Below are 26,099 nucleotides of genomic sequence, written 5' to 3'. Positions count from 1 at the left end.
CATTGTAAAGTCTCTTAAACTACATACTCTATCTGAATCATGAAAGTTTATTTTTTTCTCTTTTAAAGGGGCAGTTAAATTGTAGTTCCAGGATTTTTCTGTAGTCTTGCAATAAACCAACAAACAAGCTGAGTTTAAAATGTTTTGTTTGCTGCAACTGGTTTTAAACTTCCCACCCTTTGCCTTATTTGTAGGAGCCAATCCTGACTTGTTACTGGAGTAAATAAGGCTATTCATGGTCATTATGTTATCTAATCATCTCTGCTGAAGCCAAATAACAACAGATATGTGCCAGGGTTAGTGTTGTGAAGCCTGTCATGTGCTCTTTCAATTGTTAATATTACGAATTAAATTACAGGACAATGTATAGTAGAATATCAAAGTGTTTATTCCACATTTAACTTTTATTAATCATGGTGGTGAACAGATTCTCCCATGTAACCCCACATTGTCAAACAAAAACACTTGATATTAATGTAATACCATAAACCAGGGGTGTCCAAACTTTGCTCTCCAGAGGTTTTGGAACTACATTTCCCATGATGCTCAGCTAGATAAAATGCTGGCTGAGCATCATCGGAAATGTAGTTCCAAAACCTCTGGAGAGCAAAGTTTGGACACCCCTGCCATAAACAAAAATCAACTAAAACAAATATGATTAAAATATTTTTGCATGAAAAAAAAAAAAGGTAAAAATAATACCCAAGTAGCTACTGCTCACTCACGGATAAAGGGAAATCCCACAGCTAAGCTGAATGAAAGGAACAAAGCCCCGATAAGAATAGAACAAATATGTATTCAGCACTAGAACACACATTATAAAATAAGTCATTTTAAAATACCGTCTTTTAGAGTGAACAAAGCAAAAATAAGTACAAGCAAGGGTCAACTTACATTCACCAATTATCTTTAATTAGAGAAATGTTATGGTTGGCAAAAAAAATCATTGGTTAGAACCCCAAGTTCCAGTGAGAGATCATCTTAATGCTATTGAATACAAAGACATTTTAGACAATTGGGTGCTTCCAACTTTGTGGCAACAGTATGATCCAGCATGACTTTGCCCATGTGCACAAAGCAAGGTCCTTGAAGATATGGTTTGAGGCGTTTGGTGTGCAGGATCTCAAGTGGCCTGCAGAGAGCCCTAAACTTAAAGGGACTGTAAAAAGATAGATTGTTTAAAAAGATAGTTAACGCCTTTATTACCCATTAACCAGCGTTACACAACCAACATTGTTGGATTAATATACTTTATAGCCTTTAAACCTCTAAGTTTCTGTCTGTTTATAGGTCCCTAAAGACAGCCCCATGATCACATGCTTTTGTATTTGTTTTCACAAAAGGGGAGAGCTAGTTCATGTGAGCCATATAGATAACATTGTGCTGACGCACGTGGATTCTAACAACGCACTAATTGGCTTAAATGAAAGTCAATAGATAAAGTCATGTGATCAGGGGGCAGTCAGAAGATGCTTAGAAACAAGGTAATCATAGAGGTAAAAAGTGTATTAATATAACCATGTTTTCTATGCAAAACTGGGGAATGGGTAATAAAGGGATTGTCTATCTTTTAAAACTAAAAAACATTTTGAGCTGACTGTCCCTTTAACCTCACTGAACACCTTTTGGGATTAATTTGAACGCCAGTTGCAAGTCAGATCTTCTCATCCAACATCAGTGCCTGACCTCACAAATGCTGTTTTGACTGCCTGGGCACAAATTCCCACAGACACTGCTCAGTCTTGTGGAATCCTCCCAGAAGGATAGTGGCTGTTGGAGCCACAAGCAGGGGGCCAACTCCACATTATTGGTGTGATAGTCAGGTGTCTACATGCTTTTGGCAACATAGTGTATATGGGGTAATTCTTAATTAACAAAAAGCAGAGGTAAAATGCAGAGAGCCCTACAATTTGTCATGTACTGAAATAGAGGATTCAGAGGATTCACATTTAACAATAAATGGTATGTTGAAATTGAGATTTTATTCATGGTTTAAGTATAAGCAAATGATCTGTAAATAGCGGTCAACTGCAAACAACGGTCACCTGACCATAAAAAGGAATAATTCCCTTATTATCCATATGGCATTATGGATACATATTTAAATTCTTCCAAAATACTTAGGAAGCCTTGAATGGAAACTACTAGCAACAGAAATGGAGCCAAGTGCTGTAAACATTGAAAATATCTTATTTTGTGATACAATTAAAGAGAAATAAAGATGGTACAGTATCCCTTTAATTACTAAAACCAAATTAGTAAGCCACCTAAAAACAATTCAGAGGTACTTACAGACACTGTTCCTTCTTCCACACGTTCCTGTTTTTCTGCAGCACTTTCCCTGCTTTTTTCAGTATAGACAGTCTGATTGGATGCAATGTTATCCTCCTGAATGTAAGGGGTTACAATACATTGGTTATTGCCTTGGCTATAAATCACACACACTAAAAATAAAAAAATAAAAAATTGCACAAATATTCTTTTGGACAAGCACATTGGCAAGAAATTACACTAAGGTCACACCAATAAGTACTGAACTGGTATTAATTTATCTTTACACCTTTAATGACATCTATTAAGATTTATCTTTCCCATCTTTTATGTTTGACATACATGGTAATACTTAGAGTGGAGATTTCTGCTTTTGTATGGCAGGTCTAGAGAAGAGATTGTGTCAGACAATATTTGAGGCATACTACCCAACATTTGCCAAGTACTAACCGGGCTAAGAGTCAGAAATACACATAGCCCTGTGTGTTCTGCATTCAGAATCAGGACAGGAGACAAAGTCAGGGTGGTGTGGGACGTGGCTAGGGGTTGACAAGATAGATTTGTAGAATGACAGCAGGAACATTGTCTCTATGAGGGGAGGAGCAGGAGGTCACATCAAAGGGAAAGTAAACACCTTGGAATTGTAATAGGGTCATTCCATATTAAAAGGGACATTAAACACTTTGAGATGGTAATGTAAAGAATACAGTGCGTATAACACACACACATATACACATATATATATATATATATATATATATATATATATATATATACACACATACACATACACACACATATATATACACACACACTTCAATATACTGCAATTGTGAGCTTTTCAGTTCCTGTTAGAAATGGAAGTGCAGAACACTGTTATATTCCCCACAGCCATTGGTTACACACTCTAGTGACCTATTTATAGCTGCCCCTAACTGACCACAGCAGAAGAATTTACCCAAGTTACAACATGGCAGCTCCCATTGTTTTACAGACATTAAAACTTTACACTTATTTTGTCAGTATTTAACCCCTCTACGTCGCTGCAGTCCTGGGCTTCTCTCTGCCGCAATCTTGCTCAAAATTGCGAGATTGCGCTATTTCTGCAGTGGGTCACTGCAGAAATTGAGTTACTGCAGTGGCCATCTCTGCATCGGACAGCGGTGGGACCGATCGTTGGTGGGTGGGAGCCCCATCGCTGGAGGAGAGCGGGAGTGGTCGGGACCACTACGCCCCGCTACAGAGGAAAAAAAAAAAAAAAAAAAAAAAAAAAAAAAAAAACTCCAGCTGCATGATTGAGGGGGAAGGACGGGCAATGAGGGGGATCATATGTGGGATAATTTAAGGAAAAGGGATCGGGGGGGGCAGCTACACTACACAAAAATTATATATATATATATATATATATATATATATATATATATAAATATATATATATATATATATATATATAAATATATATATAAATATATATAAGTTTATTATCATAAATGAAAAGAAAAAAAAACAAAAACTTAAAAACATAAGCAGAGGAATCAAACTGAAATAGCTGCCTGAAAAACTCTTCAACCAAAAACTGCTGCCGAAGAAGCAAATGCATCAAAACGGTAGAATTTGGTAAATGTATGCAAAGACGACCAAGTTGCTGCTTTGCAAATCTGATCAACTGACGCTTCATTCTTAAAAGCCCACGAAGTAGAGACTAATCTAGTAGAATGAGCTGTAATTGTCTGAGACGGGGCCTGACCCGACTCCAAATAAGCCAGATGAATCAAAAGCTTTAAACCAAGATGTTAAGGAAATGGCAGAAGCCTTCTGACCTTTCCTAGAACCAGACAACAAATAGACTAGAAGTCTTCTTGAAATCTTTAGTTGCTTCAACATAATATTTCAAAGCTCTTACAACATCCAAATAATGTAAGGATCTCTCCAAAGAATTCTTAGGATTAGGACACAAAGAAGGAACAACAATTTCTCTATTAATGTTGTTAGAATTCACAACCTTAGGTAGAAATTTAAATGAAGGCCAAAAAACTGCCTTATCCTGATGGAAAATCAGAAAAGGAGATTCACAAGAAAGAACAGATAATTCGAAAAACTTTTCTAGCAGAAGAGTTTGCCAAAAGGGACAACACTTCCAAGAAAGTAGTTTAATGTCCAAAGAATGCATAGGCTCAAACAGAGGAGCCTGTAAAGCCTTCAAAACCAAATGAAGACTCTGAGGAGGAGAGGTTGATTTAATAAAAGGCTTGATATGGACCAAAGCCTGGACAAAAAAGTGTCAATATCAGGAAGCTTAGCAATCTTTCTGTGAAATAAAAAAGAAAGAGCAGAGATTTGTCCCTTCCAGGAACTTGCAAACAAACCTTTATCCAAACCATCCTGAAGAAACTGTAAAATTCTAGGATTTCTAAAAGAATGCCAGGAGAATTTATGAGAACACCATGAAATATAAGTCTTCCAAATCCTATAATAAATCTTCCTAGTAACAGATTTACGAGCCTGTAACACAGTATTAATCACTGAGTCAGAGAAACCTCTATGACTAAGCAATAGGCGTTCAATTTCCATACCTTCAAATTTAATTATTTGAGATCCTGATGGAAAAACGGACCTTGAGACAGGTGGTCTGGTCTTAAAGGAAGTGGCCAAGGTTGGCAACTGGACATCCGAACAAGATCCGCATACCAAAACCTGTGAGGCCATGCTGGAGCTACCAGCAATTCAAATGATTGTTCCATGATAATCTTGGAGATCACCCTTTGAAGAAGAACTAGAGGCGGGAAGATATATGCAGGTTGGTAACACCAAGGAACTGCTAACCCATCCACCGCCTCCGCCTGAGGATCCCTGGACCTGGACAGGTACCTGAGAAGTTTCTGGTTTAGATGGGAAGCCATCAGATCTATTTCTGGAAGACCCCACATCGGAACAATCTAAGAAAACACATCTGGATGGAGCGACCACTTCCCCGGATGTAAAGTCTGACGGGCTGAGATAATCCGCTTTCCAATTGTCTACACCTGGGATATGAACCGCAGAAATTAGACAGGAGCTGGATTCCGCCCAAGCAAGTATCCGAGATACTTCTTTCATAGCTTGGGGACTGTGAGTCCCACCCTGATGATTGACATATGCCACAGTTGTGATATTGTCTGTCTGAAAACAAATGAACGGTTCTCTCTTCAACAGAGGCCAAAACTGAAGAGCCCTGAAAATAGCACGGAGTTCTAAAATATTGATAGGCAATCTCGCCTCTTGAGATTTCCAAACCCCTTGTGCTGTCAGAGATCCCCAGACAGCTCCCCAACCTGAAAGACTTGCATCTACTGTGATCACAGTCCAGGTTGGACGAACAAGAGAGACCCCTTGAACTATACAATGGTGATCTAACCACCAAGTCAGAGAGAGTCAAACATTGGGATTTAAGGATATTACATTTTGATATCTTTGTATAATTCCTGCACCATTGATTCAGCATATAAAGCTGGAGAGGTCTCACATGAAAATGAGCAAAGGGGATCGCGTCCGATGCTGCAGTCATGAGACCTAAAACTTCCATGCACATAGCTACTGAATGGTTTCAGTAGCTATGTGCATGGAGACTGAAGGTTTCGACAAGCTGAAACCAATTTTATTTGTCTCTTGTCTGTTAGAGACAGAGTCATGGACACTGAATCTATCTGGAAACCTAAAAAGGTGACCCTTGTCTGAGGAATCAAGGAACTTTTTGGTAAATTTATCCTCCAACCATGTCTTTGAAGAACCAACACTAGTTGATTCATGTGAGATTCTGCAGAATGTAAAGACTGAGCTAGTACCAAGATATCGCCCAAATTAGGAAATCCTGCAATACCCTGTTCTCTGACTACAGAGAGTAGGGCACCGAGAACCTTTGAAAAGATTCTTGTAGCTGTTGCTAGGCCAAATGGAAGAGCGACAAATTGGTAATGCTTGTCTAGAAAAGAGAATCTCAGAAACTGATAGTGGTCTGGATGAATCGGAATATGAAGATATGCATCCAGTAAGTCTATCGTGGACATATAATACCCTTGCTGAACAAAAGGCAGAACAGTCCTTATAGTCACCATTTTGAAAGTTGGCACTCTTACAGAACGATTAAAAATGTTCAGATCCAGAACGGGCCTGAATGAATTTTCTTTCTTTGGGACAATGAATAGATTTGAATAAAACCCCAGACCCTGTTCCTGAAACAGAACTGGTATGATTACCCCTGAAAGCTCCAGGTCTGAAACACACTTCAGAAAAGCCTGAGCCTTTACTGGATTTGCTGGGATGCGTGAGAGAAAAAATCTTCTCACAGGAGGTCTTACTCTGAAATCCTATTCATTTGGTACCCTTGAGAGACAATACTCTGAATCCATTGATTTTGGACAGAATCTGCCCAAATGCTTTTGAAGAATCTTAATCTGCCCCCTACCAGCTGAGCTGGAATGAGGGCCGCAGCTTCAAGCAGACTTGGGGGCTAGCTTTGGTTTCTTAAACGGCTTGGATTTACTCCAACTTGAAGAAGGTTTCCAATTAGAACCAGATTCTTTGGGGGAAGGATTAGGTTTCTGTTCCTTATTTTGTCGAAAGGAACGAAAACGGTTAGAAGCTTAAGATTTACCCTTAGGTCTATTATCCTGAGGCAAAAAAAACTCCCTTCCCCCCAGTGACAGTTGAAATAATCGAATCCAACTGAGAACCAAATAAATGATTACCTTGGAAAGAAAGAGATAGTAATCTAGACTTAGATACCATGTCAACATTCCAATATTTGAGCCACAAAGCTCTTCTAGCTAAAATAGCTAAAGACATAGGTTTAACATCAATTTTGATGATATAAAAAATGGCATCACAGATAAAATGATTAGCATGTTGAAGCAAGCGAACAATGCTAGACAAATCAGGATCCATTTTCTGTTGTGCTAAAAATTCCAACCAAAAAGTTGATGCAGCTGCAACAACAGCCATAGAAATGACAGGCCTGAGAAGATAGCCAGAATATAAATAAGCTTTCCTTAGATAAGATTCAAGTTTCCTATCTAAAGGGTCCTTAAACGAAGTACTATCTTCCATAGGAATAGTAGTACGTTTGGCAAGAGTAGAAATAGCCCCATCAACTTCGGGGATCTTTTCCCAAAACTCCAATCTAACTGCTGGCAAAGGATACAATTTTTTAAACCTTGAAGAAGGGATAAAAGAAGTACCAGGCCTATTCCATTCCATAGAAATCATATCAGAAATAGCATCAGGAACTGAAAAAACCTCTGGAGTAACAGGAGGTTTATAAACAGAATTCAAACGTTTACTAGTTTTAGTATCAAGAGGACTAGTTTCTTCAATATCCAACGTAATCAACACCTCTTAACAAGGAACGAATATATTCCACTTTAAATAAATAAGTACATTTGTAAGTGTCAATATCTGAGGAAGGATCTTCTGACAGTTGAAATAATCGAATCTAACTGAGAACCAAATACCTTATTACCTTGGAGAGAAAGAGATAGTAATCTAGACTTAGATACCTTGTCAACATTCCAATATTTAAGAAACAAAGCTCTTCTAGCTAAAATAGCTAAAGACATAGGTTTAACATCAATTTTGATGATATAAAAAATGGCATCACAGATAAAATGATTAGCATGTAGAAGCAAGCGAACAATGCTAGACAAATCAGGATCCATTTTCTGTTGTGCTAAAAATTCCAACCAAAAAGTTGATGCAGCTGCAACAACAGCCATAGAAATGACAGGGCTGAGAAGATAGCCAGAATATAAATAAGCTTTCCTTAGATAAGATTCAAGTTTCCTATCTAAAGGGTCCTTAAACGAAGTACTATCTTCCATAGGAATAGTAGTACGTTTGGCAAGAGTAGAAATAGCCCCATCAACTCTGGGAATCTTTTCCCAAAACTCCAATCTAACTGCTGGCAAAGGATATGATTTTTTAAACCTTGAAGAAGGAATAAAAGAAGTACCAGGCCTATCCCATTCCTTAGAAATCATATCAGAAATAGCATCAGGAACTGGAAAAACCTCTGGAGTAACCACAGGAGGTTTATAAACAGAATTTAAATGTTTACTAGTTTTAATATCAAGAGGACTAGTTTCCTCAATATCCAATGTAATCAACACCTCTTTTAACAAGGAACGAATATACTCCATTTTAAATAAATAAGTAGATTTGACAGTGTCAATATCTGGGGAAATATCTTCTGAATCAGATAGATCCTCATCAGAGGAAGATAAATCAATATGTTGTCGGTCATTTGAAATTTCATCAACTTTATGAGAAGTTTTAAAAGACCTTTTACGTTTATTAGAAGGCGGGATAGCAGACAAAGCCTTCTGAATCGCATTAGCAATAAAATCTTTTATATTCACAGGGATATCATGTACATTAGATGTTGAAGGAACAAAAGGCATTGTACTATTACTGATGGATTTATTCCCTGCATGTAAAAGCTTATCATGACAACTATTACATACCACAGCTGGAGATATAATCTCCACAAATTTACATACACTTAGCTTTGGTAGAACTGTTATCAGGCAGCAGGGTTCCAACAGTGGTTTCTGAGACAAGATCAGATTGAGACATCTTGCAAATGTAAGGAAAAAAAAAAACATATAAAGCAAAATTATCAATTTACTTATATGGCTGTTTCAGGAATGGAAAAAAAAATGCAAACCTCATAGCCCTCTGACATATAAAAAGGCAAGAGGCATAAAGGAATGGGGTTTTAAATAATGAAATTATTTGGCGGCAAGTATTACGCACAATGCAAAATGACATTTTTTGGCGCTAACAGCATCAGGAAATGACACACTCGCGTCATTGCAGACGCAACCTTGTGCAAGGAAACTCGGCGTCAACTAAGACGCCGGAAATTACGAATTTGCGTCACCGGACGAACCTTTGCGCCAAAAAAGACGCAATAAACATCAGCATTTTGCAACCTCGTGGGCCTAATTTTGCCCACGAAAATTTAATGAAAAAGCAGTCAAATTGAAAAAAAAGACTATACCCCAGGTAAGAAAAATATTTTTCTAAATATGTTTTTTCCCAAATATGAAACTGATAGTCTGCAAAAGGAAATATACATAAACCTGACTCATGGCAAATATAAGTACAATACATATATTTAGAACTTTATATTAATACATAAAGTGCCAAACCATAGTTGAGAGTGTCTTAAGTAATGAAAACATACTTACCGAAAGACACCCATCCACATATAGCAGATAGAAACATAGATAATGACGGCAGATAAGATAACAGTATAAACTTATCTAGTTTGTAGGATAGCCTTTTGCTTGATAGCCAAACCAGTAATGAAACGGTTATCAGTAGAGGTAATGGAATATGAGAGTATATCATCGATCTGAAAAAGGAAGGTAGGAGATGAATCTCTACGACCGATAACAGAGAGCCTATGAAAAAGATTTCCCGCGAAGAAAACTATAGAATTCAATAGGTGATACTCTCTTCACATCCATCTGACATTCATTGTACTCTGAGAGGAATCGGGCTACGTTGATATGCGCTGCTGAGAAGCGCATATCAACGTAGAAAATCAAGCACAAAAACTTACTTCACCACCTCCATAGGAGGCAAAGTTTGTAAAACTGAATTGTGGGTGTGGTGAGGGGTGTATTTATAGGCATTTTGAGGTTTGGGAAACTTTGCCCCTCCTGGTAGGATTGTATTTCCCATATGTCACTAGCTCATGGACTCTTGCCAATTACATGAAAGAAAGAGACTGTCTGCACATTCCAGGTGCATGCACCCATATAAGTCCTAGGACAGGCATCCTGATTGGTTGTTTAAAGTCCATTTACAATGGGATGTGGCTACTAAGGAAATTGTGAGGTAAAATACCTCTATGTATAAATGAAAGATAATTGTGATATTTTCTTGTCAGCTTTTCGTAGATATGCTGCATTACTGTCAAGTTATTCAGCATTTGAGTAACAATAAATGTAGTTTTTTTAAGTAACGCTGCGTACCTGTCTAAGCTCAAGAACCCGATTTCTTGCAGAACAGGTGAGACTAGTGCCTATGTTATATAGGGATCAGTGTTACCATAAAAAGTACGTAGGCTGCCTTGTACAACAGTAAATCTTATTATAATGGTTTCTGCCCACTTTAATAAACCCCCTAAACTGCTGAACAGCCTAGCACCTAAATGCTAACCACTACTTCTCCCTCAAAACACAATCGTCCTTACTGTACCCTTAACAACAACAAATTCTGGATGCTCCTGGTGCAATGCCTCTTCAACTAAAATAAACCTCTTCTCATTCAGTCAATAACAAATAATTAAAAAAAAAAAAAAAAAAAGAAAAAAAGAAATTAGAAAATAATTAGAAATGAGGCGACTGAAAATCTGTAAATTATTTTATAAACAATATACTTTTAAATAGATGAAAATTGGAGAATAAAACTACTAGATTGTTCTTGGAATGGAAAACAGCTACAGAAACATTTAGAGCAAAGTGCATTAAAAATTGTAAATATTTAATTTTGTGGCAAGGTAAAAGAGAAAACAAAAAATGAAATCGTATAATATGCACTGCATACGCTAGCGGCTAATCCTTGTAAAGTTTTAATAGTTAATCAATTATTCACCAAACACAAATACGAAAACAACAAATTTAGAGGTATTTACAATTAATGTTCCTGAAATAGGGGATGCAGAATATTCACATTTAGCAACTCTAAACGGTATGCTGAAATTTAGATTTTATTCATGGTTTTAAGTATAAGCAAATTATCTGCAAATGACTCTCGCCTGACTATAAAAAGGAATAAATCACTTATTCTCCATATGGTGTTATGGAACGGAAAACAGCTAAAGCCTTATTGAAAACCGCTACAAAGATATTTCAAGCAAGCTGCAGTAAATATAAAGAACATTTTAGTTTGTGGTACCGTTAAAGAGAAATAAAGATGCAATCTGAAATTCACAGTTTGTGCTAGCGGACAATGCTTGTAAATGTTCAGTAATTATTCTATTAAATCACCATACTCAAATAACTAAACCACCTTAACACAATTCGTACTTACAATCAATATTCTTTCTTTCACACATTCTTCTCTCTCTGTAGAACTTGCCCTGCTTGTTTCACTATAGACAGTTTGGCTGGATGTAAGTTTATCCTCCTGTATGTGAGTTGTAAGACATGGTTTAGTTATACGCAAATCATCTGTTAATGACTCTCACCTGACCATAAAAAAGAATTAACCACTTATGGTCCATATGGTTTTATTGATAACATTCAACATCCTCTAAAAATAGTTAAGAAGCAATGAATGGAAAATAGCGACAGAATATTTTGTAGTACATAAATTAGAAATAAAGATGGAATCTAAATTTACAGTACACACTAGCAGTATTCAATTAACCCCTTCTCTACAGGGAATTTCATAGAAAAACTTTGACCAAAGAATCAGATCATTTTTTGCATTGTTGCGTAAACAGAAATATTGCATTTGTTTCTTTGATTTACCTATGAAAACTATATATATTTTTAAAATTAGACAACACAAGGTATTGATCTAGGCCCATTTTTGTATATTTCATACCACTATTTGGCCACCAAATACAATCATATTAAAAAAATTGTTATTTGCCAGAAACATAACACTCTCTTTGTTAGCTTTTTTTCTGTAGTGTTGCACCCCCCTTTCAAGATTGTTTTTTCCCCGTAGTGTAGGGTCCCCGTCCAGCATTATGTGCTATAGTGTAGGACCTCATCCCTCCCTGGCCTCATATTTTTTTGTGTAGCATAGGAAACCTCACCCTATCCCTCACTCATCGATCACCTCCCATCCATCCACGGCAGTATCTGATATAGACAATTACATTGCCTGTTTCGATTCGGATTTCATATGGTAATGGAGCCCGATTAGTGCGTTCAGCCAACGTTTGCAGCTCCCGTTGTGAAAGCTGACAGCGTATCCACAACTTGCACCAGAGTTTTGGACGTAGGTACTACATCAACACAATACGCTGGACAAAGTACTATGTGACATAGTACCTACATCCATTTGGCGCAAGGAATTAATCACCATACACAAATACCTTTACCACCAAAACACAATTAAGGAGGTACTTACAATCAATGTCCCTTTTTCCACACGTTCCTCCATCTCTGCAGCACTTTCTCTGCTTGTTTCAATATAGACAATTTGGCTGGATGTAGGTTTATCCTCCTATATGTAAGGTGTTTTAAGACATTGGTTATTACCTTGGCTATAGAGATAAATCTTTACTTCGGCTAAGCTCTTAGGCTAGAAACCATCACACGATTAACACAAATAATATTTTCTAGAGAATTCCCATTTTACTCTGGATGCACCTCTTGCAACGTCATCTCAACCGAAATAAACCATCTATTTAGTCATTTACAAGCGGTGTTAGCCTTTAGAATTTTTTCTCTTTTGCCAGTCTATGCTTACAAAATAAAATGGTGACGATACAAAAATCCATAACATACTTTGTACACAATATACTTTTAATTAAAAGACAAAGTGGAGAATTTAAACTGATAATTTGCAATTGAAAACATAGTTCTACACTTTTATTAATTAATGAAATGAGTGTACTTTTTTTTTATTTTTATAAATCGTTAAATTACGTAAAAGATAAATGAAGCCCATTTTTTATCATGATTCAGATAGAGCATACATTGTACTAAAACCAAAATCTGATGTGGTCAGTGATTAGTTGGTCAGTTGCACAGCACCAGCTGCTTTAATCTGATGCTCTACTGCAACTAAGATTGTGCAAAAAAATTAAATTTATTTATTTTTTTAATCCTTTTTCTATCCGATTAATCAGATAGATAGAAAAAAAAAAATATATATATATAAATAAAAATGTTTGCACAATACCATGTGCAGGAGTTCATCGGATTGAAGCAGCTGGTGCTGTGCAATTAACCAACTAATCGCTGACCACCTAATTGATAATGAGATTCTTTGACAACTATTTTTATGATCAATCTTACCGATTAGTTGTTGCAGCCCTAATATATATATATATATACACAAAGTATTAAAGGGATATGAAACCTGGAATTTTTCTTTCCTGGTTCAGATAGAACATGCTATTTTAAACAGCTTTCCAAAGTACTTCTATTATGTCATTTGCTTTTTTACTTGCTATCCTTTGTTGAAAAGAATACCCAGGTAGCCCTCAAGAGAAGCAATGCACTACTGGGAACTAGCTGCTGATTGGTGGCTGCCTGCACATATGTGTCTCTTGTCATTGGCTTACCGATATGTCCAGCTTTCTCCCAGTAGTGCTCCTCCTTCAACAAAGGATACCACAAGAACAAAGCAAAATTTATGATAGAAGTAATGCAAAGGGCTCCAGTTATCATCCACGGGCGGACATATTCACCTAACTTCTCTACTGGCAGGCAGCAATCTGATTCCCGCATTTACCATTGCACACAAGCGCTCCAATCACGTGCGGGCAGCGGTCAATCTCACAGGATTAAAATTCTCCACCTAGGAGGTGGAGAACAGGGCTGAGAAGCAGCAGTCTGATGACTGCTGCTTAATAAATCCTGACTGCAGGTTCGCTTGTGCAAAACTTCAGTCAAACGGGGGAGCAGGGTTTGATAAATCGAGCCCAAATTGTCACTGCTCCCACAGCTCCCCTTATATGCTCTAGATTAGGTAGGCCTGCTACACACTTTGCTATTGCTTGCTTTTAAATAAAATTATTGTGACAAACTTGATTTTTTTCAATGTCTCTTTCTCATCTCAGTCAGACAGAACATGTTTCTATGTAAGAGAATACTAACTATAGTGTGTTTAGACTTCCTATGCATTCATCACCGCTGCCATAAGCTTACCTCAATAAGCAGCCTTTCAGTGGTCAAGTTTGCACTTGTGTTCAGCTCTACAGGAAGTTCTTCACTTTCCCTTGAATCTGAGTTTTGTTTACTATTTAATTTTTGTTCTCTTGCAGAGAGATATTTCCAAGCTGCAAGCGCCACTCCTCCAGAAGCAGCCAGTACAGCTGCAGCCAGCCCGAAGCTGCGCAAACCTGACATCTTCCCCAGGCTCAGGCAATGCACTAACCGGTATTGTTGCTTAAGGCTGCATGTCCTAGGAGGGAAATAAACACAGAGGCATAGAAGCTAAAATGCCCTTATACTTTGTATTGCCTGTTCGGATGAAAAGCATAAAAGGACAACATTAACAAAACATGCGAATAGAACTTGGCGCTACAGCTACCGGTCTACGTCTAATTCGTCTGTGTTCATTTGCTATGGGAGGGACTCGCTGAGCACTTCCGAGTGCGAGGTGCATGGCTGGGATTGCCATTGTCTGGGAGGTGCTGCTCTCCCTAGGGTGGAGCTAGCGGCTCTGCTGCTGGAGTAAATACCAACACGTAGTATTTAGTTGTAGCAGTACAACTGTCATATGTTATCTTCGTATATGGACATTTGTTTGAGTAAATAGTTTAGCTTATTCTGCGTAATCACTACGGAATTGGAAATAGCCGAACGGCAGGGGAGACTGATTTAGTTACAACCTCACGAAATAGGTTTTAATTCTGCCCTGACAAATATATAGAACAGCAGCAGAAACATTTGCTTATATATTATATATACTATATAGCTTTACCTATATTTTCAATTGGCTGTACTATATTGACGTGCTTTTTTATTCTTATTATTATTATTAATAAACCTACACTAACATATGTACTCTAGATTTTTCTTTGCATACGTGTTTTGTAGATGACACATTTATATAGCCCATCTGGGAGTGTTTTTGTAACAATGTATACTTTTGCTTATTTTTTAATAAAATTGTGCTGATTTTCGGACTCCCAACCAAGCCCCAAAGTTTTAGATGTATACTGATGTCTACAGATTTGCTGCTGCTCCTGTTTGTATAAGCTGTTTGATATGGGGGGAGTGGAGAGTGTCTGACATTTTTGCTTTCCCAGTCCCTTTCAGTGGGTGTCCCAGCCTAACCTCATCAACAGCGAGTTTACTTCTAAGTAAGTTTTTAATTTTTTTATACTGGATTTTGATATCAGTATCTGTGCATATTCGTAGAATATTGCATGCAGTTATAAGAAAATTGGTCTACACTGTCCCTTTAACATATTTATTGGCAACTTCCCTCTAGTATTGCATTTAGCAGTCCAGACACCCTTGCCATTATCATTGCCAGGATACATAGAAGTTTGAACGTTTATTTCATCAGGGGCTACTTCTAACCTATTCAGATTATTTCTGCTAGAATAGGTCCTGCTCTATAGTATAGTTTGAGTGTGCCACAAGCCTTTGTCCCTTAGTAGTCCTATAGATATGTCAACTCATTTTTATTATCATATAATTTTGGAGTTCCTCTTATAGAATGATTTAAAGATATAGCTTTAAAAGCCTGCTAATTGGGCTTCTCTCAGAGGATATTATGGTTTAATTGATAGTTATCTCTTTTCTCTATTCAACCAATAATCCAGATGTTTAATATGTTCTGGGTCCAAAAGTGTCCCTAAATGATTCATACCCCTCTAATCCTAATTTATTCGTAATAGAATAGGATAGGTGGTCCAAGAGTGGCTGCTATATAACATTGGGGGAAACAAGTTTTCATTTGTGAGGGCATTGCCCTTAAAAGGGCATTCAGCTCTTTTTCTTGCCCTTAAAAGGGCATTCAGCTCTTTTTCTTGCCCTTAAAAGGGCATTCAGCTCTTTTAAGAAATGCCCAAACCCTAATCTAAAAAAAAAAACCACCCCAAAAAACCTAAAAAACCTAGCACTAACCCCTCTTTAGGTACTCACAGTTGCTGAAGTCCCGCTAGAACGATCTTCATCCTGGCAGCTCCATCTTCATCCATCATGGGACCGGCATCTTCTTCATCCCTGAGGAGGCGGAGCGGTTGATGCACGGAGGTGGAGGTCCAGGCGAAGGTCCAAGGTGGAGGTCCATCGATTCGACATGGAGGTCCTCTTCATACGATCGTCCGCCGCACACTGAGGATTCAAATGCAAGGTACCCCTTTTATACTGGGGGTACCATTGCATTCCTATTGGCTGAAAAACTTAAATCAGCCAATAGGAATTAGGGCTGCTAAAATCCTATTGGCTGTTCAAATCAGCCAATAGGATTTAAGCAACTCTCATTCCTATTGGCTGATTCGAGAGGCATTTCTTAAAAAAAGCTGAATGCCCTTTTAAGGGCAAAAAAACGTTTAATGCCCTTTTAAGGGTAATGCCCATACAAATGCCCTTTTCAGGGCAAGAGGTAGATTAGGTTTTTTAGATAGTTTTTATTTTGTGGGTTTGGAGGGAGGGTGGGGGTTTGTAATGTTAGTGGGTCTTTGTATTTTTGTTTAGAAAAAGAGCTGATTTCTTTAGGGCAATGCCCTACAAAAACATAATTTATGTAAGAATTTACCTGATAAATTCATTTCTTTCATATTGGCAAGAGTCCATGAGCTAGTGACATATGGGATATACAATCCTACCAGGAGGGGCAAAGTTTCCCAAACCTCAAACGCCTATAAATACACCCCTCACCACACCCATAATTCAGTTTAACGAATAGCCAAGTAGTGGGGTGATAAAGAAAGGAGTAAAAAGCATCAACAAAGGAATTTGGAAATAATTGTGCTTTATACAAAAAAATCATAACCACCATAAAAAGGGTGGGCCTCATGGACTCTTGCCAATATGAAAGAAATGAATTTATCGGGTAAAAACATCAGCAGAAGAATCAAACTGAAACAGCTGCCTGAAGAACTTTTCTACCAAAAAGGGCTTCTGAAGAAGCAAATACATCAAAACAGTAGAATTTAGTAAATGTGTGTAAAGAAGACCAAGTTGCCGCTTTGCAAATTTGATCAACTGAAGCTTCATTCTTAAAAGCCCACGAAGTGGAGACTGATCTAGTAGAATGAGCTGTAATTCTCTGAGGCAGGGCCTGGCCCGACTCCAATAAGCTTGAAGAATCAAAAGCTTTAACCAAGAAGCCAAGGAAATAGCAGAAGCCTTTTGACCTTTCCTAGGACCAGAAAATATAACAAATAGACTAGAAGTCTTCCTGAAATCTTTAGTAGCTTCAATATAACATTTCAAAGCTCTCACCACATCCAAAGAATGTAAGGATCTTTCCAAAGAATTCTTAGGATTAGGACACAAGGAAGGGACAACAATTTCTCTACTAATGTTGTTAGAATTCCCAACCTTAGGGAAAAATTTAAATGAAGTCCGCAAAACTGCCTTATCCTGATGAAAAATCAGAAAAGGAGATTCACAAGAAAGAGCAGATAGCTCAGAAACTCTTCTAGCAGAAGAGATGGCCAAAAGGAACAACACTTTCCAAGAAAGTAGTTAAATGTCCAAAGAATGCATAGGCTCAAAATGGAGTAGCCTGTAAAGCCCTCAAAACCAAATTAAGACTCCAAGGAGGAGAGACTGATTTAATGACAGGCTTAATACGAACTAAAGCCTGTACAAAACAGTGAATATCAGCAATCTTTCTGTGAATATAGCAATCTTTCTGTGAATAAAACAGAAAGAGCAGAGATTTGTCCCTTCAATGAACTTGCAAACAAACCCTTAGTCAAACCATCCTGAAGAAACTGTAAAATTCTTGCAACTCTAAAAGAATGCCAAGAGAATTTATGAGAAGAACACCATGAAATGTAAGTCTTCCAAACTCGATAATAAATCTTTCTAGAGACAGATTTACGAGCTTGTAACATAGTATTAATCACTGAGTCAGAGAAACCTCTATGACTTAGCACTAAGCGATCAATTTCCATACCTTCAAATTTAATGATTTGAAAATCTGATGGAAAAACGGACCTTGAGATAGTAGGTCCGGCCTTAACAGAAGTGGCCAAGGTTGGCAGCTGGACATCCGAACAAAACCCGCATACCAAAACCTGTGAGGCCATGCTGGAGCCACCAGCAACACAAAAGATTGTTCCATGATGATTTTGGAGATCACTCTTGGCAGAAGAACTGGAGGCGGGAAAATATAAGCAGGTTGATAACACCAAGAAAGTGTCAACACACACACTGCTTCCGCCTGAAAATCCCTGGACCTGGACAGGCATCTGGGAAGTCTCTTGTTTAGATGAGAGGCCATCAGATCTATCTCTAGAAGACCCCATATCTGAACAATCTGAGAAAACACATCTGGATGGAGAGACCACTCCCCCGGATGTAAAGTCTGATGGCTGAGATAATCCGCCTCCCAATGTCTATACCTGGTATATGCACCGCAGAAATTAGACAGGAGCTAGATTCCGCCCAATCAAGTATCCGAGATACTTCTTTCATAGCTTGTGGACTGTGAGTCCCACCCTGCTGTTTGACAAATGCCACTGTTTGTAATATGAGAGCTATGAGTACGGCTAATATGCCGAAACGCGTAAGCTTATCTATAAACTAAAGGGCATGTTCATTGTCACTTTGTTACCATACCTGTTTTATGGATAAATAAAAGATAATTATTGATTTTTACTGCGGCTCCAGCATTTCTTCTTTTGTACTGTTTGTGATATTGTCTTTTTTAAAATAAATGAATGGTTCTCTCTTCAACAGAGGCCAAAACTGAAGAGCTCTGAGAATTGCACGGAGTTCTAAAACATTGATTGGTAATCTCACCTCTTGAGATTTCCAAAACCCTTGTGCTGTCCGAGATCCCCAAACAGCTCCCCAACCTGAAAGACTTGCATCTGTAGTGATCATAGTCCAGGTTAGCCGAACAAAGAAGCCCCTTGAACTAAACGCTGGTGATTTAACCACCACATCAGAGAGTGTCAAACATTGGGATTCAAGGATATTAATTGTGATATCTTTGTATAATCCCTGCACCATGGATTCAGCAAACAAAGCTGGAGAGGTCTTATGTGAAAACAAGCAAAGGGAATCGCGTCCGATGCTGCAGTTATGAGACCTAAATTTTCCATGCACATAACCACTGAAGGGAATGACTGAGACTGAAGGTGCCGACAGGCTGCAACCACTTCAAACGTCTCTTGTCTGTTAGAGACAGAGTCATGGACACTGAATCTATCTGGGAACCTAAAAAAGGTGACCCTTGTCTGAGGAATCAAGAAACTTTATGGTAAATTGATCCTCCAACCATGTTTTCGAAGAAACAATACTAGTTGATTTGTGTGAGATTCTGCAGAAGGTAAAGACTGAGCTAGTACCAAGATATCGTCCAAATAAGGAAACACTGCAATACCCTGCTCTCTGGTTTCCATAAACCAGGGCACCTAGAACCTTTAAAAAAGATTCTTTGAGCGGTTGCTAGTCCAAATGGAAGAGCAACGAATTGGTAATGCTTGTCTAGTGTCAGGGATCTCACAACATGCATGTTCCTTTAAGCAGTTACCTGCATCCTCCTAGCCCTGCCCACAGAGTCTTTAAATCACCTGTTCAACCAAGGACAGGTGCTTAGTATTTTGTTACCTCTGACAGAGTAACTCCTGCTCATACTGAGCTCATTTATTTCTGCAAAGAATATTTTCGCAACCATCTTCCTTTTGGATTACAATTCCTCTCTGCCTCGCTAACTTGTTGCAGTACTACTTCTACTGGAAGGACTTTGTTATTTGCTACAGGTTTTCCCCAATCTCTAACCGGATCGGCTCTTGCCGCTTCTCAAGAGGATTTACTGACTGTGAGTTTACTTATACAACGAGTGTCTAGGTCTCCTCCTGTGACCCCACTACTATCTGAAGGCTCCCCAAAGGACTCTCCTACTGTGTTTTTCAGTAAAATTACTTGCCGCAACTTTAAACCAGGGAAGACCGGGACTCACCAGTGTCTTGCGCTGTCAATCAAACAGCGCGTCAGAGAGCAGCTCCTCCCCAGCCTGCCGCGCTTAAACTCAGAACGCTGAGTGCTGCAGCAGCAGTGTCAGGTAGCGGATCTGTCTCCTTCCTAAGGGGGATTCGATCACTGTGACATCCAGCTCCTCTAGGATCCATCTGTGTACGAACTACTTAGGGAATCCTTAAGCGTATTCATCCATTTGTACTCGAAACTGAAAATCACTTGTACTCTCAATCCTCCTGTGTAATCTGTATAAGTGACTGGGGCAACTTATACAGTTAAACCTTTACAGATAAAATCACTCTCAACATACAACAATATCACTTCCAGCTATAGTGATATTAAATCAAGAGGGTGAAACATTCCAATCACTTACTTTCAGTTCTGCAGTTGTGTTCCACATTTCATAAATTCTGTTCAATCCTTACATAATACTAAGCCACTAAGGATCATGGAACCAGCAGAACTCCCTCAAGTGGTCTACAATCTATCTCAGAAAGTAGATCAAATAGCACATGCAGTGAGAGAACTACAGATCGAGAATAAGAACCTAAAAGATTTATTTAAGGACTCCATAGCTGCTAGATCAGCTCATGATTCCGTACCTGAACCACAAATATCTCTCCCTGATACTTTCAGCGGAAATAGACGCAACTACAAACAATTCAAAAACGCCTGTCACTTACTTTTTACTCTACGTCCCAAAACCTATACTACAGAGAAAATACGAGTGTTAACTGTTATCACATTCCTCAGAGGGGAGCCCAGGGTATGGGCAGACAATTTATGTTAACATGAAGATTCTGCCCTTGCTACTCTAGAATCTTTCTTCAGCCTTATGGACGATCTTTATTCTGATAAAGACACCCAACTAACAGCTGAGGCTCACATGAGGGACCTCAAACAGGGTAAGAGGCCCGTAGAAGAATACATAGCAGAGTTCAAACTCTATGCTGCAGACTCCCTCTGGAGCCCTATAGCGCTTCGAAATCAATTCCGTCTAGGTTTGGCAGAGAATCTGAAGGATGAATTGGCAAGGGTTGAACTACCCTCTACCTTAGAAGCTTTGATGAAGATCTCCTCTCAAATTGATAGAAGACTCAGAGAGAGACGTGGAGAGAAGTTACATACCGATTTATATGTCAAGCATACTGCTTCCTCAAGCCCTTCAAGCCAAACCCGACCCACACCCCCTACATCCATTCCTATGGAGATTGGGGTTGTTAGAGGACCACTATCAGCTGAAGAGAGGATGAGGCGTAAAACTAGGAACCTCTGCATGTACTGTGGTGATCCAACCCACTCAGTGTATCAATGTCCTATTCTTCAGAAGAATAAGAAAAGTAAGTCCACCTTAATATTCTCCTCTCATGACGTACATAAGCAATCCACTTACTGTAATCTCTCTCTATTCTTTCAGTGGGATCAGAAAAGAGTACCAGCTGAAGCCATCATTGATTCCGGGGCTTTTGGGAACTTCATCGATTCCCAGCTTGTAAAATTAAATAAAATCCCACTTGTGTTGAAAGAAATACCACTTGTACTTCGTGTCATTGATGGGTCCACTATACGTAATGGCCCTATCACACATCATACTGTTCCTCTGAGAGTAGTTACTGAAAAGGGCCATACTGAATTCATCTCTTTTGATGTTCTGCCTTCTCCTCATTTCCCTGTAGTTTTAGGTATCACATGGTTGAAGCTACATGAGCCTTCCATAGTCTGGGCCTCTTCAAAGATATCCTTCAACTCTTCATACTGTCAAAACACCTGTTTCCCACATCATCACCTCCTTCATATGCTCCCTGATCCACAGTTGCTACCTGACTGCTATAAAGATTTCGCTGACTTATTCAGTAAGACTGAAGCTGACACCCTTCCACCCCACCGACCGTACGATTGCCCTATCCAACTGCAACCAGGGGCAAGCATACCGTTTGGCCACATATATCCATTAAACGAAACTGAATTAGCACATCTGAAGAACTACCTTGAGGAAAACCTCAAAAGAGGATTCATAAGACCTTCCACCTCTCCCGCCGGAGCCGGCATCTTCTTTGTGAGGAATAAGGATGATTCACTCCGACCCATCATCGACTACCGTGAGCTCAACAAGAGGACCATAAAAAATCGATATCCGTTACCATTGATTCTGGAGATGATTGAACGCCTATCCAACGCTACCATCTTCTCCAAACTCGACCTCAGAGGAGCATACAATTTGGTACGGATACAAGAAGGTCATGAGTGGCTCACGGCTTTCCGCACTAGATATGGGCTGTTTGAGTACCTGGTGATGCCGTTTGGATTGTGCAACGCTCCGGCAACCTTCCAACATTTTATAAACGATATTTTCAGAGATTTGTTGGATGTCTGTATGGTCGTGTACCTCAACGACATTTTAATCTATTCCAAGACCTTGAAGGATCATATCAAACATCTTCGCTGGGTACTCTCCAGACTCCGTACTCACAAGCTTTATGCCAAGGCTGAAAAATGTCAATTTCATTGCAAAGAAATTTCATTCCTGGGCTATGACATCTCCCCTGAAGGTATAAAGATGCAACATAAGAAGGTAGACACTGTGATGGATTGGCCTCAACCAGCCAACAGGAAGGATCTACAACACTTCCTTGGGTTCTCCAACTACTATCGAAAATTCATCAAGGGATTCTCCAAAATAGTAAAACCTTTAACCCAACTCACAACCCAGTCCAAACCGTTCGCTTGGACCAAGGAAGCGTCCACAGCTTTCGAATTCCTCAAGAATAGTTTCTCCACAGCACCTATTCTCTGATTCCCTGATGCCTCATTGCCTTATATCCTTGAAGTTGACTCATCTGACTATGCCCTAGGGGCTGTACTCTCACAACGCCGGTCTTTGTCAGAACCTTTGCACCCAGTTTCGTTCTTCTCCAAAACTATGTCTTCAGCAGAAAGGAATTACACCATTGGAGACAAAGAACTCCTCGCCATTCGCAGAGCCTTAGAGAACTGGAGACATCTATTAGAGGGAGCTAAATTCCCTGTCACAATCCACACAGACCATAGAAATCTCCAATTTCTCCAGAATAATAAAACCCTATCAGCAAGACAGGTCCGTTGGAGCCTTTATTTCTCCAGGTTTGACTTCATTATCCAATATAGACCAGCCAACAAGAACGGAAAAGCCGATGCTCTCTCTAGACGAGATCTTAGACCTTCTAATACACAAGAGATCCAATCAATGATTCCCCAAGAACGTTTCATAGGCATCACTGCACCTTTCCTATCTGAGATTAAGAAACATCAAAGACAAGACGTAGAAAGAACTCGTTACCAAGTAGAGAAGAAAGATGGGTTATTCTATCACAAGGATAAGCTTTATGTACCTCAAGCTCTAAGGAATCAGGTTTTAAAATACCATCACGACATACCTACCTCAGGTCATCCAGGTGTCAGGCGTACCTTGGATTTACTGAACCGTTACTACTGGTGGCCCAAACTGAAGCAATCGGTTAAAGACTATGTTGGTACCTGTTCCACCTGCATTACCTCAAAAAATGAAAGGTTAAAACCTTATGGGCTATTGATGTCTTTACCTGTACCCAGCCGCCCTTGGGAACAAATAAGTATGGACTTCATAGTTGAATTACCCCTATCACAAAAACAGAATAGCATACTCGTCGTAATAGATATGTTCACTAAGATGGGCCACTTCATCCCCTACCATAAGGTCCCTTCGTCTTCAGAAACTGCTCGCCTTTTCATAGACAACATTGTCAAACTACATGGGGTACCTGCTAGGGTGATCACAGACAGAGGATCACAATTCACCTCGAGATTTTGGGCCACATTGTCTAAACTCCTTCAAATCGATCATAGATTTACAACAGCCTACCATCCCCAAACCAACGGGCAGACGGAACGGTTGAATCAATGGCTTGAGGAATACCTCAGATGTTTCTGTTCCTATCAGCAAGACCAGTGGATCTCCTATTTACCTATGGCCGAATATGCCTACAACAACTTAACCAGTTCATCTACAAACTGTTCCCCTTTTTATGCAAACTACGGTTTCCACCCAACTCTCTTCCTCAACACAACCTCCAGCACTGATTCCCCCAAATTGGATGATTTTACCATTAGGATTTTAGACAATTTTGATTTCATCAAACGGAATATCCAGAAAGCTCAAGCTACACAGAAAAGACATTATGACCTCAGGAGAAGAACTCCCCCCAACTACTCCATCGGTGACCGGGTTTGGCTTTCAACAAAGAACTTGAAACTACAAGTTCCCAGCAAGAAACTTGCAAGGAAGTTTATTGGACCTTATGAGATAACCAGGGTAGTCAACCCTAACGCTGTCACTCTACAACTGCCCGTCGGGATGAAGGTACATCCGACTTTCCACGTCTCTCTCCTGAAACCTTATACTGGATCAAGGCACCAGGATGCCATCGGTACAGACTCCTCTGTTATAACCGATACTCAAGTATACGAAGTACATTCCATTCTGGATTCCCGTTACAAGGCATCAGTACTGCAATATCTTATCCACTGGAAGGGTTATCCTTCGGAGGACGACACTTGGGAAGATGCCTCAGAGGTTGATGCTCCTAGGCTTATCTCTACGTTCCACGGTCACTTTCCGGATAAACCTAGACCTAAAGCTGTGCGACAGCTTTCTTGAGGAGGGGGTGATGTCAGGGATCTCACAACATGCATGTTCCTTTAAGCAGTTACCTGCATCCTCCTAGCCCTGCCCACAGAGTCTTTAAATCACCTGTTCAACCAAGGACAGGTGCTTAGTATTTTGTTACCTCTGACAGAGTAACTCCTGCTCATACTGAGCTCATTTATTTCTGCAAAGAATATTTTCGCAACCATCTTCCTTTTGGATTACAATTCCTCTCTGCCTCGCTAACTTGTTGCAGTACTACTTCTACTGGAAGGACTTTGTTATTTTCTACAGGTTTTCCCCAATCTCTAACCGGATCGGCTCTTGCCGCTTCTCAAGAGGATTTACTGACTGTGAGTTCACTTATACAACGAGTGTCTAGGTCTCCTCCTGTGACCCCACTACTATCTGAAGGCTCCCCAAAGGACTCTCCTACTGTGTTTTTCAGTAAAATTACTTGCCGCAACTTTAAACCAGGGAAGACCGGGACTCACCAGCGTCTTGCGCTGTCAATCAAACAGCGCGTCAGAGAGCAGCTCCTCCCCAGCCTTGCCGCGCTTACACACAGAACGCTGAGTGCTGCAGCAGCAGTGTCAGGTAGCGGATCTGTCTCCTTCCTAAGGGGGATTCGATCACTGTGACCTCCAGCTCCTCTAGGATCCATCTGTGTACGAACTACTTAGGGAATCCTTAAGCGTATTCATCCATTTGTACTCGAAACTGAAAATCACTTGTACTCTCAATCCTCCTGTGTAATCTGTATAAGTGACTGGGGCAACTTATACAGTTAAACCTTTACAGATAAAATCACTCTCAACATACAACAATATCACTTCCAGCTATAGTGATATTAAATCAAGAGGGTGAAACATTCCAATCACTTACTTTCAGTTCTGCAGTTGTGTTCCACATTTCATAAATTCTGTTCAATCCTTACATCTAGAAAAGAGAATCTGAGGAACTGATAATGATCTGAATGAATCGGAATATGAAGGTATACATCCTGCAAATCCATTGTGGACCTAAAATGTCCTTGCTGAATAAAAGGCAGAACAGTCCTTAAAGTCACCATTTGAAAGTTGGTACTCTTACATAACGATTCAAAATTTTCAGATCCAGAATTGGTCTGAATGAAATTTCCTTCTTTGGGACAATGAATAGATTTGAATAAAACCCCAGACCTTGTTCCTGAAAATGAACTGGCATGACTACCCCTGAAACTCCAGGTCTGAAACACACTTTAGGAAAGCTTGAGCTTTAACTGGATTTGCTGGGATGCGTGAGAGAAAAAAATATTCTCACAGGAGGACTTACTCAGAATCCTA

At 39.3% G+C, this 26,099-nt stretch overlaps 1 protein-coding gene across 2 annotated transcripts in view; it reads right to left on the bottom strand.

The window, feature by feature from the left end:
• LOC128647971 (E3 ubiquitin-protein ligase TRIM23) overlaps positions 1–14,593 on the bottom strand; it is an 86,079-nt gene extending 71,486 nt beyond the window's left edge. Inside the window, exons 1-4 of one of the 2 annotated variants that reach the window (XM_053700647.1) lie at positions 14,148–14,591; positions 12,400–12,495; positions 11,347–11,442; positions 2,293–2,388 (exon numbers count right to left, since the gene is read on the bottom strand). In XM_053700647.1, the coding sequence (XP_053556622.1) occupies positions 2,293–2,388; positions 11,347–11,442; positions 12,400–12,495; positions 14,148–14,348 (489 nt within the window). In that variant the 5' untranslated portion in view covers positions 14,349–14,591. Of the gene's footprint in view, positions 1–2,292; positions 2,389–11,346; positions 11,443–12,399; positions 12,496–14,147 lie in introns of both variants that reach the window. The other variant, XM_053700648.1, reaches the window with a different exon arrangement.
• Positions 14,594–26,099: the final 11,506 nt, after the last annotated feature.

The sequence above is a fragment of the Bombina bombina genome, chromosome 2, assembly GCF_027579735.1.
Source record: "Bombina bombina isolate aBomBom1 chromosome 2, aBomBom1.pri, whole genome shotgun sequence".
Taxonomy (NCBI): domain Eukaryota; kingdom Metazoa; phylum Chordata; class Amphibia; order Anura; family Bombinatoridae; genus Bombina; species Bombina bombina.
This window is presented reverse-complemented; position numbering and strand designations above follow the sequence as displayed.